Raw genomic sequence first — 12,811 nt, 5'->3', positions numbered from 1 at the left:
GAAATCATTTGCTCGTTCTTCGATCTCTTAGGTTTTCTGGTCTGACAATTTCTTGGCGTCATGTTTTGAGATTAGTTAAGTTATTAATTAGTTCAGATTGGTTAAACCTGAGGTAACGGTGAGTTTAACTAGAGGTAATAGTATGTACCTCTACTGAAACACACATCTACCTCTAGTTAAACATACTATCGCTGCTAGTTAAACACTGTTTCCTCTAGTTACACAGTGTTACTTCTAGTTTAATACATTAGTGCCTCTAGTGAATCATTTTTACCTCTAGATAAATACTACTACTGCTTGATAAATACAGAATTACCTCTAGTTAATCAAATTATTACCTCTAGTTCAATAAGATTACCTCCAGTAAAATACTGTATTACCTTGAGTGCAACACTATTCGTGCTAGTTAACCACTTTAAGTGCAGCTAGTTAAATACACTTTTCTATGTTTAAGTAGAGGTAATAGTTTGTTTGACAGATGTTAAAAGTTTATTTAACTAGAGGTGATTGTGTGTTTAACCAGTGAAACACAACACTGGCAGCACTGGAGGCTCCCACTGCATCACAAGAGTCTGACATTGTTACTAAAGCTATAAGCAATTTATAACCCTCCCGTTAACTAGAACTAACACAAAAACACCAGCACTGGTTGTTAACCGCTGCCAGTTGGGATGAGCCGCTGAAATGTTTGCTGTCAGGATCCACAGGGACATTTGGACTCTGGTCTTATGGAACAAAGTAATTTAATAATTCATTCTACCCCAGAACATCCATGAAACCAGTAACTCAAAAACAAACAAGAACTCCTCCCACCTCCAGGATGTACCGGAACCACACTCACTCCTCTCAGACCGACCACAGCGCTGGCTGGCGTCGAAAAATTCAAACCAAAATCAAACATTCTGCAGACGCTTTCAGACAGTTCTAAGACTGAAGCACTTAATTCCCAGCTTCTGTCAAGAAAGCTGCACGGCTGTGATGGATGGAGGGTTGGGTGGAGGGCTGGGTGGAGGGTGGTGCTGCACACATGAAGTACACACTCCCTGCCCTCAAATTGTGGTTGCTTTATTGAAATAATGAGCTGGATCCATGGGCGGCTGTGCCAGTGCAAACAGAGCTGTATCAAGCACATGTAAGGAGTGTGTTACTGTGTGTGTGTGTGTGTGTGTGTGTGTGTGTGTGTGTGTGTGTGTGTGTGTGTGTGTGTGTGGTAAAACGGCTGCTGGAGCCCATCACGCCCCCACTGTGCGGTCAATAGAGGCAATATGCCCTCAGTTTCCTGCATGCCCCTCCACCCCCTCATCCTCTTTTTTCTCTCCTGTCTCCTCTGTCCTCTCCTCCTGTGTGGTCCCCCCCCCCCCCGAAGAGGTGTTGAAACGAAAGAGAACGTCAACCCATTAGCGGACTAGTGTGACACTGTGGACATGGAATGAACTGACTGATTCCGGCATATGTTTCCAGAGGCGGCCGGGGAGGAATTTTCCCATCAGCCTTGGTTTACAGGGTTTGGCGAATGTTGTGCTTTGGTTTAACTCTGATAACACCCAACAGGAAATGACCGCTAGGTAGCCTCACTTCTGGATGAAAGAGTGTGTGTGTGTCATATTCTGTGAATGAGATATCAGTGGGTCAGTGAGGCAGGAGGCGGAAGTGAAAGCGAGGCCGACCCTCTTCGCCTGGCCCCCGTCGGACAGAAAAACCTTTGAGAGGACGCCAGCAACGGCACAGCTCGGCAAGGTCTCCTCTGTCTCCTGGCGAATCTCTCTTCCTCTTTCTTGATCTCCTCCAAATATTTGCTTAAAAGTCAGAATGTGGAAACCCCTGAAGGACTGATGGCCTGATCTACTGTACATGTCTGCACACATATGCCAGACACACAAAAGCAGGCGTAGATGCAACCACATGCACTTCAGTCTTGGCAGTGACACTGTGACAGCTTGAAGGCGGCACAAAAAAAAACTCTTCCAGATGTCACAGACGCTATTAGCCACCTCAGGCCTGCTTTCATCTCGTCCTCTCCAACCTTCAAACGCTTCAAGTCGTTCCTTCTGTTTACAGCCCTCCACTCGCCACAGCTCAGGCGACCACATCAACACAAACTGAGTCACTCCTCATATTCTCCGCACATTCGTGGCCCCCAGACAAAGTAATGACAAAACTCAGGGATAGGTGTGGCGCTCGGAGCGACTGCTTCAAGAGCAGCATCAGGGCCCTTCATTGAAGTCCATCAGTCAGGCAGCAGGAGGAGAGGGAAGTGCCGTTCCAGCAGCTGGATGAGGCACACGAGCCTCATTCACTGTGAGGTGCAGGAGGGAATCGCGGGGATGGGGGGGAGATCAAACTGAGCAGGGGGTGACAGGGGACTCCAGAGAGATAAAGACACAGCAACATCACCAGCCGGGGACGCACAGACCAGGACATAATTGATGAAAATACAAGTCATTATCAGGGTCTTCAACCACATCCAAGAGAGCAGCAGAGACGGCCCCAGAGTGCCGTGCCGGATGTACGACCGCTCCTCCAAATGTTGGTTTTTGCTGTGTTTATTTATCTACCAACCCACTCAGAGGTGACCCCCGGGGTGAGAGTGTGTTCATGCATGCTCACATACACAGATGGACCTCCCCCCCCCCCCCCCCCCCCACACACACACACACCATCAGTTTTCACATTCGGACTCAGGGTCTAAAAATATCAACCCAGAAAAAGGTGGAAAAATACCAGCCTTGTGTGGCAGCGGAAGATGAAGGAGGACCAGCCCACAGCCTCTCTCTCGAGGTCTGACTGGTGAAAGCAGGCTTGTTCTGTCCTGGTGTTTGCTGTCAAACTGCTGCCTCCAAATAAACTCGCTCACTCACACAAGGACAAGTGACGTGTCCTCACAGAAGTTGCTGGTCATGTGCAGCACAACGCATGTTCGCTACTTGTCAGAACAGTCTGGACTGGTAATTCAAACAGGAACACTTAACTTTTGTGAACTTCTTTGACGTCGGTGACGGAGGAGAGATGCTGATAATCTGGAGCCTTAAACATTCACCTCACATTTGACCTTTGGTATCAAATGAGGACGAACATCAAGCAGCTATTTGCTAACGGGGTCAGTTGTACTGTAGGCTGCCGTGGGTCAGCGAGGGGCCGTTCAGGGACCACAATTGAACTCTTCTGTTGTGAAAATTAACACTGATGTTACAACCTAATCTGACAATGAGGTAAAAGACTAGAACACTCAGCAAGAACCCTCTTGTCCTCCCTGGGTGACACTGGAGGTTTGTGCAAGTAGCCCTGTCTCCTGACCTGCTCTTTTGGGCGCTGCACGTCCCCGTGCTTCCACCTAGTAGTTAAACATTCCTTGCGAATTTCAGCCCAATTTAGGAGAAGTTTTGGACTGCAGTTCGAAGTCCATTTGCAGCGAACCATTTATTTGTTCCTTCAATGACTTCTTTGAAGTCTCTATACTGATTTTTCTCCATTGAAGGATGACTTTGGTATTACCAAAACCCACTTTTTTTTCTCTCTTTTTTTTTTTAGATTTCTACAAGTAGGAGTTACATGCAGCCTCTATTCCCTCACAAACCTCCAGTCAATCCTCAACCCCACATCTAGGGGTACCATCAAACCCAGACAACCTCGCACCCATTTATCAAAAACCAAATGAGCTCCAATGTACGGTGATGTCAAGCCTCCATGGGACAAATGTAGACGTGCGCCTGCCTCACTCCATCACAGGGGTTGGACTCGTCCCTCTTTAGGTAACTTTTGGACATCAGGTTTTTCCGGCTATATCAGACACCAAACTGAGCCCAATCCTCTGATTGTGATTTCTGGGATTTCTCCAGACTTGGATTTGCCTCAAGCCAAATTCAGTGTCCTGGCTTTTGCCTCCTTGTGGGCTTGATGAGGTTTCTCACTTCAATGGAAGGATTCTGCTCCTCCCTCCCTCTCACGTTGGCTTAGAGAAATAACGGCCTGCATGAATCTAGAGAGGATTTGATGCACGGTCCCGGGGTCTGAGAGTACATTTTACAAAATGTGGCGCCCCTTCTTGGTGTTTTTTGAGAACATATATATGTGTGTATATATACATATATACACACATATATACATGTACACACACACACACATATATAAATATACTATATATATATGGATAGATGTATGTATGTGTGTATGTATTTATAAATTTGTCTTATTATTTATTTATAAAATTCTCAATGTTTACATGCATTTACTTATACTTTCCATACCTTGCTGTCCATAATTTCACAATGCTTGATTTTTGTCTTTCCACAATGTTGTGTGTATCTTTTGTGGTCAGCTGGCGTTGTTTGTTTGTCTGTGTTTGGGTGCGAGGGTGCCTTGTGTTCTGGGTGCCTGCTGTTCAGGAAAACACAACTCTTCCTCCTGTAAAGCGCTTGGTTTGTTCAGGACTTGTCATAAATAAAACCCTTTGAAAGAAAAGACTAATCAGCAACAACAGCGATATCAGTCTGGTATGATGCTAATGCTAATGTTAGCTGCCACATGCTACTGGTCACACCAGACCAAGACAGACTGGAGGCAGAATCCTTGAGTCAGAACTCACCAGACGCTCACTCATTACTTCATCTCTTCATTTTCAGGAGAGTTTTATTAACTTGTAACCCTCTGAGGATGTTCTGGTTCACTCATTCATTTCAAACTCCTCTGGACCGTGGCTAGTGATGGTATGGAAATGTAGTTTTGGGCTCCAGCTTGTAGTACTGACGGTTTAGTTTTGTTGTTCTTGTGTTTCTAGTTTGTGTCTCTAACAGAGTTTTTGCTCTCTCTCATCAGTTCCTGTTTATTCTATCAGCTCTTCTCTTCTGTCTTTGTGAGCCTGTCCCTTCCTGGCTTTGTCTGTTTCCCACCTTTTTCACCTGGATCTTGTTGGTTCACCTGAGGCGTCAGATCCTTAAGTCATTTTACATGTGTCACCTGGCCCATATCCACCTGGCCCTTCCCACCTGGTTCGCCCCACCTGGCCCATATCCACCTGGCCCGTCCCACCTGGTTCGCCCCACCTGGCCCATATCCACCTGGCCCGTCCCACCTGGTTCGCCCCACCTGGCCCATATCCACCTGGCCCGTCCCACCTGGTTCACCCCACCTGGCCCATATCCACCCAGCCAGTCCCACCTCCAACCCTGGTCTGCTATGTTTTTTTGCTTGGTTCATGCTGGTTCCTCTCTGTTCTCTGTGTTTGGGTCCTGCCAGCACCTCCACCTCCCAGCACCTCCTCCATGAAGAGAGGAAGCCTGTAATAGCACTGCATGATAACTGGATGTTCCTCCGTTCCCTGACCTTTGCAAACAGTGTGTATACACCTCTTTCCTCTCCACAGTGAAATAAAGTTCGCCCACTCAGGAGTAAAATGGGAAAGACAGGGATGGTATAACTCCATTGCTTGGGAATTTTAAACGGGGGAAAGTTGGCATGAATCAACATCTCAGCTCTACTAAATTCAGCTCTGAATGTTTCCAGACTGTGGAAAAATGAGCCTCTTCTTGCTGCAGCAGAACTGAAGCATTAGCAGAATTATAGGTGGATATATCCTGCTTCCATATATTAGCACAGGTTGAGCCTTGAGCTGTTAAAGACACTGGAGGTCATTTCTTCACAAAACCGCTGGTGGTTCTGGAGGAAAGAAATCCCTCGGGTCGGATCCAGAACTTTTTCTTGAATTTGAACTTGTTGAACTTTGACCATGATCAGAATGCACCAACAGTCCTTCCAATGACTTATGAGTGGTCGAATCAACACACACACACACACACACACACACACACACACACACACACACACACACACACACACACACACACACACACAGAAAGACAGAGCCTATTTCGATGGACTTTCCTGCTGTCAGAATGTCTGGTATGCATTAGCCACAGACTCCAGTGGGATCGCTGGATCCACAGCATGTGTGTGCATGCGGGTATATCCATGTAAGTGCGTGCGCGCACACACACACACACACACACACACACACACACACACACAGTAAGGTCAAACATTCAAACTCTTCAGTTCTTGATTATTATTGAACATTGTTGGCATCTGAATGTGATGTGGTACAAAATGTAAGATAATTTAAATACATTAAACACCCTGTTACACTCCCATCTGGTTGAAGTTCGGTGTACAGTGACGTGCACTGGAATCAACCACAGTAGGAACAAACAATTTTACTGCAATTTCCCACTTTTATGAACTCACTCGCTCTGTCTGTCCTCATTTTCATTGAAACAACTTTTAAAGTCTCTGTTCTCTCTGTTTGATTGGCACAGAGAACAAATAAATGACGAACCGGATGAACCAGGTTGGAGGGCGTGTTTACATGCGGTGTTTGAGCGTGTGTGTGTGTGTGTGTGTGTGTGTGTGTGTGTATGTGTGTGTGTGTGTGTGTGTGTGTGTGTGTGTGTGTGTGTGTGTGTATATGTGTGTGTGTGTGTGTGTGTGTGTGTGTGTGTGTGTGTGTGTGTGTGTGTGTGTGTGTGTGTGTGTGTGTGTGTGTGTGGCTCATATGTGAAACATGGTGACACATTCTTAAAACCAGCTGTGGACAAAAGTCCACCTAAATCCACACACAAGATATTTTGCTTAATTTGAATTCTTCAAGAAACCCTCCAAACTTAAGAAATGCCCTCCCACCTGCTGCTCTCAGGTTTGCTCTGCTAGCCCGACTTTTCCCTCTTGGATCGGATGAATTTATAGTTTTAAAAGCAAGCAGAGACTCGTGCTAACGGCTTTATTTTGAAAGTGGAGGAGGGGTGGAGCGCCGCAGGAGGATGTGGACGTGATCAGGCGTTTTTAGTTTCTACACTGTTGTTTTGTCCTTTTGAACTGCTTGGCAGTGCGAGGTCACTCCAACCTTTCTCCTCCAACCTGTCTGGCAGCATCGGTCACTTCTTAGTTTGGAGGACATTTCATGCGTAATCCCCTCAACAACCTGATGAGTGATGCCTCTCCACTGCCAGATTTGACTTCTTGCTGGGAAATATTGGTTGTATTCCTACAGTTTCAACAATAACCAAAAGCCTCCCTCTGGTTCCTGTTTGTTGCTACTATCGTTCCCTGTAGAAGTAAAAATAATAATAAAAAAACAAACAGTGGTCTTATTTCACTGACATCACAAAAACCACCCGCACAGAGGAGGGAGAGCTGGAGCGAGGCGTGCAGGCTGGGATCAAAGAGGCCAGACCAGAGAGAGGGGACCACATAGTTCCCACAAAACAGCACTTATCCGAAATCTGAATCGGTTGAAGTCTGGCAAAGGCCTGCACCATCTGACCCAAAACTCACAAAAGTCCTTTTCACAAGAGTGATCTCATCGCAGTCTCAGACACCCTCACTGGGAGAGAGGCAGAGTGCAGGGTTTAGTGGCACCGACCTGGGTTGACCTGTGATGTCACGGCTCCTAACGAGTAGAGGAGGAGGAGCAGGAGGAAGTCCACTTCCCACAGGTGCTTCATCCCAAACACATGCACAGACAGGCGGCCCACCTGGAAGACAAGATGGAAACAGCAGGTCACTCAAGTGAGCTCTGTGTGTGTGTGTGAATAGTAGGAAGAACACACACACACACACGTTTTCTTGGGGAGCCAACATTCACGGATGGATATTTTAATTAAAATCAATAAAAGCCACAACAACTGCCACCGAACAGTGGAATTTCCATTTATTGAAGGCTGAATCGCTCCATCAGAGAAGGCCAATGAAAGTCTGTCTTCATATCAAGCAGGAAAGAACAGAAGCTCACATGCAATTAAACACGGATGACGCTTCTCATTTTATGCTTTTACATAATACAACGTAATTGTAGGAGCAAATGATGAATGACTGAAGGGACAAACGATGGAGGGAGAGAAGAAAGAGACATTTAGCCACTGAGTCACAGACATGACTTCAGCTGAGGGGACGCAGCGCCAACAAGTCGCCTCCGACTGACCACTCAGTCCTTCAGCTGGTCTCTGCAAACGATTTGACCGCATTGAAATAAAAACAAGGACAAACACAGCATTTCATATGCAGCTTTTTCTGTCATACGTGTCACTTTGTTCATCACGTGCTGCTTTGTGTTGACTGTCATTTATGTTCTTGACCACGTCAGCAGTGAGAATGAGAATTGGTTCTCAATTGAATTTTCCCAGTAAAAAAGTCTGAATAAGAATAAAACCCTGTTTAGGGTGATTCATCACCTGCTGAGTGACATGCTGCCTGACAGCAGAGGCCGTTGGTTCCGCTCATACACTCCCATGTTGTTGCTGTTACGTAACTGAGGTTGCTCGCATTGTTCACGCCACGTAAATCACTGCTCCAACTGAGCTGGGAACCGGGATGAATTTCATCTGCGGCTTGACCAGAGCTCAGCAGAGGTTTCTGCATGTTCGTCCAACTTCAAGGATCTTTGGTGAAGTCCAGGTGAGCTTCGCTCCACCGCCGCCTCTGATATAAACTTTATTGAACGCAGGTTCACACCATCCATCCATCCATCATCCATCCATCCATCCATCCTCCATCCATCCATCATCCAGCCATCCATCATCCAGCCATCCATCCATCATCCAGCCATCCATCATCCATCCATCCATCCATCATCCATCCATCCATCATCCAGCCATCCATCATCCAGCCATCCATCCATCATCCAGCCATCCATCATCCATCCATCCATCATCCAGCCATCCATCATCCAGAATCCATCCATCCATCATTCATCCCCCCCCCTCCTCTTCTCCATCTTCTCCTGTTCAGGGTGGTGGGGGTGGAGCCTATCCCAGCAGCCTTCCCCCTGGACAGGTCACCAGTCCATGGCAGGGCCAACACATAGAGACAGACAACCATTGGCTCTCCCAGTCACACCTACGGTCAATTTAGAGTCTGGATTAACCTGGTCCCTCTTGATGTCTTTGGACTGTGGGAGGAAGCTGGAGTACCAGAGAGAACCCACGCAGGAACAGGGAGAACATGGAGACTCACCCAGAAAGACCCCGTGCTCCAGCCGGGGCTCCATCAACAACCTTCTTGCTGGGGGGGCCACAGTGAGGACCACTGCTCCACTGGGCCTCCTCAGGTTCACATATTCTGAGAGAAAAACTTACAAATTTTCTTTAATCACTGATAACCCCTGCACGTTATTTTCAACTGTACGTGACATCAAAGAACACCTCAGCTTCCCACAGTGCTTTGCTGCTGGGACCCTCTGGGACCCTCTGGGACCCTCTGGGACCCTCTGGGACCCTCTGGGACCCTCTGGTCCCCGTGTCAAAGGACCCTCTTGTACCACCGGTGTTGATGAATTCTGTGACACTAATTATCAGCTGACAAGCTTCTTTCAATGTGCCTTCCCACGTAATCCTGCTGCTTTTCTAACCTCCGTTTCTGCAGCCTCACCTTACAGCCACTTCCTGTTGGGACTCCTTCACTAAGCTCACCTCCTCTTGGCTTCCCCGAGCTAATGAAACACAAACAGCTGACAGATTGTGTGTACGCGGGAGTGTTTACCAAGTGCTGGCTAGTGTTTCTCTAAAGGCCTCTGTGCTCTATCTGCCAGCAGAATTACTCTGTAGTTCTAAGTTTGGAGGCCCTGGTGACTGCGCTGGCGTGTTTGCGTGTTTTTTAGGCCATACACTGCAAATCACAAACACATCGCAGCCACGGCAGCGTGCATGACCAGAGCCAGGGGTCGCAGTTCAGCCTCCACAGTCACAGAGCCGATCAAATTTCCACTGCGCCTCCTCACTTGATGTGTGTTGTTGTGTTACTTCTGTAAGCAACCGTACCGCTCCCTGCTCCCTCCCACCACGATGAATCAAGTTTTCTGAATCTGAATGAAATATCACCAGAACAGGGATTGTAACATGAAGAGCAAACCCAGACCTGGAGGTCAGTTTGGAACCTGAGAGCGTTTCCAGGCGATACGAAGCCCTTGAGACTGCTGAGACCACTTTTCAGAGCTTGACACAAAAAAACAGCAATATTTGTAAAGAGAAATGCAAAGCTGGCCATGAAATCACATCTAACCTGCGGAAACACCTGGTCAAACACAGAACATATCTAAGCGCTGAGGGGGGAGCCGTATCTTTGAGGCCAAAATGCTAGAACCCAGTAGCAGCTGTAGCTAACATTAGCAGGACACCTGCAGAACCCTTTATGGACAACAGAACTTCAACTGAAACCTCAAAAATTCCTCCGACATCGCTGAATATTTAGAATTGGACAAGTCGTTGTTGGAGGGAATGGAACTTTTCTCTCTGTGTTGTTTGAGTGAACACTGAGTGACTCAAAACCCTCGACAGCATCCAATTCATGGTAAACAAACACATTCCATGTACAAAGCAGCGGTTCTGTTCATGGGGACGTGTTGAAGTCTGCACTCGCGGCATCGCAGCAGACATCAGCAGACAGAGCAAATGAGACATCATCAACACGTTTCTTTAGCATTCACTACAATTTTATAAAAACACAACAAAATATTGAAATTGGGAATTTTTATGACTGAAATTATGTTTTTGTAATTACAGAGAGAGAAAAGTACCAAAAAGTACTGTTGATTACTGTCGCCCAATCCCAGTGACTAGCACCAGAATCAGAACCAGCACCAATTAGAAACAGTACACTAAAGGTTGATGAAAGGTTGATCTTATCTTATCTTATCTTATCTAACAAAGGTCCACACACACCTTTGACAAAAAACCGGGATGATCATCGTTTACTGGCTCTAAAATGTGGAAAACAGTGTGCGTGTGCAGCAGCTGCATTGTTATTGCCTCCTCTGGTTCCCTATGAGCTGAGCAGCTGTTATTCTCTGACTGGCCTGTGACATCAGATCACTCAGCAGCAGCTACAGGTTCACGGTTCTGGAAACTTCTTTCCGTTCTCGTCTTGCAGGAACGCAGCAGGAAACATTTATTCACGTCCTATCTCAGTTTCAACACGGAACACTTCCAACATTTCTTCCTTTTTTTCTTTTTTTTGAATGATATATAGCAAATTTTTATGGAAGAAACTGGAGAAAAATAAAAAGAAAAGCTTTTGAAAGCTCTGCCAAATCTTCACATTCAACTTTAAATATACACACTCTTGCCAAAGTATTAAATACACTTACATAAAATGCAGTATACCACAGTAAATCCTCCTTCATGAGGGAAGAGAGCTCAGTTTTTATTGAATCAGGGTGAGAGGTGCTGATTTATTCAACGGTGGGGCAGTCGAACAGCCGAACCGCCCCGGGTTGTACCAACTCACATGAGTGGGACGAACCAACCCGTCAGGGGAGTGTCTTCTTTGGCTCTTGTTGTCTTTAAAAGTGGAGATTTTTGATGTAATATCATACACTGTCATGACACCTGAGTATCAGAGCTGAACACACACACACACACACACACACACACACACACACACACACAGAATATTTTGAGTATTACAGGTATTAACGAGGAGTCATGTCAACTCCCTCTCTCTCCCGTGGCTGCACAGGTGAACACACCTACAGCCAATTGATCCAAATACAAGTTGAAACATCTTGGAAACCCACAATGAAACCGTTTGCTCAGTAACAGCCAGCTGACTGCGACAGGCCAGGTTTGGTTGGGCATACCTGGAACCATGGCGCCCAGGTACGTCTGATGTAGCCCACGGGAGGGAGGGACAGGAGGGGAGAGACAAGATGGGGGAGAAGTAGACACTGGAAGGGAGATGGAAAGCTGATGATGAAGGTGAGCTCTTGACAGACGCCAAGTTGGATACACACACCAGGGCAAGTGTGTAATGTGCTTGTTGAAGTAATACTTCATCCAAAAAGTGCATTTTACCTTTCAAGTACTCACTACTATATGTTTGGAGTTCACCAAGAGGTGATTTCCCCTCCTCCATCACTTCTTAGTGACTCCAGAAGGAAGAACCAACCATGAATATTTAGCTTGAAGCTAATGGAGACTGGGAGCTAACAATGGCTACACTGTCCACAAGTGTCTTGCTTACACTCTCTCCAGGTCGCGATGTGCGACACACACCACACACACACACACACACACACACACACACACACACACACACACACACACACACACACATACAATTAATAGGAACAGTGCCACAAACACCACACACACCACCACAATTTGTAGCTCAAATCAAAGTGTTTGTGGATTACTGAGCAAGCCACTGGTTGGACATGAACCTTCACCTTTAGCTTCAAGCTAACTAGGAGGGAAACATGCATTTGTGAGCTAAAAACACCTATTTGGGAGTACTTTAAAGTATTGTTTTAAGGCAGAAACTAGAAGGAGCTGGGACAATCAAAACAAAAGAACTGCAACATCTGGAATTTGAAAATAGAACAGACAAAATTCACAGGCCCTCAATAAAAGTCTGCTATGGGTTTGCAGGCGTTACATACTAAGCTGGTTTTGTGTGTATTGGTTCCAAGGCTTGAATTTTGCTCCATGTGCAGATCTAAGTTGCTGATAACAGTGAGCTCCCCCCTGTCACACGGAGCAGCTGAACCTTCACGGCAGGGCCACACTTCTGAAAATAAACCTCAGCCAGGCCAGGGCCACCGCTACAGCTTTCAGAATAGGAAGGAAAAATAAACCTCTGCTGGAAGATTAGCAGACAAAAGTAGCGTGTTTGACACATTGTAGACTTCAACTGAGAATTGCTCATCAAAGTCAAAGTGTCACTGGTTGTTCATCGCGGGCGGAGCCAGAATGATGTATAAAGCAGCGAGGGAGGGGAAAGCATGACCTCACCGACCATACGGTTGTTAATGTGACCTCCAGCCTGCGTC

At 46.4% G+C, this 12,811-nt stretch overlaps 1 protein-coding gene across 2 annotated transcripts in view; it reads right to left on the bottom strand.

Moving 5' to 3' along the window:
- Nucleotides 1–12,811, bottom strand: part of ddr2a (discoidin domain receptor tyrosine kinase 2a) — a 31,287-nt gene that overhangs the window by 10,919 nt on the left and 7,557 nt on the right. For both annotated transcript variants that reach the window (XM_086224345.1, XM_086224346.1), the window contains exon 2: nucleotides 7,412–7,523. In XM_086224345.1, the coding sequence (XP_086080471.1) occupies nucleotides 7,412–7,493 (82 nt within the window). In that variant the 5' untranslated portion in view covers nucleotides 7,494–7,523. The remainder of the gene's footprint in view (nucleotides 1–7,411; nucleotides 7,524–12,811) is intronic.

The sequence above is a fragment of the Aulostomus chinensis genome, chromosome 14 (assembly GCF_037954235.1).
Source record: "Aulostomus chinensis isolate RoL2024-O1b breed Wild chromosome 14, RoL_Achi_v1.0, whole genome shotgun sequence".
NCBI classification, from domain to species: Eukaryota; Metazoa; Chordata; class Actinopteri; order Syngnathiformes; family Aulostomidae; genus Aulostomus; species Aulostomus chinensis.
Note: the sequence above shows the minus strand (reverse complement) of the source record. Positions and strands in the feature narration are given on the sequence as shown.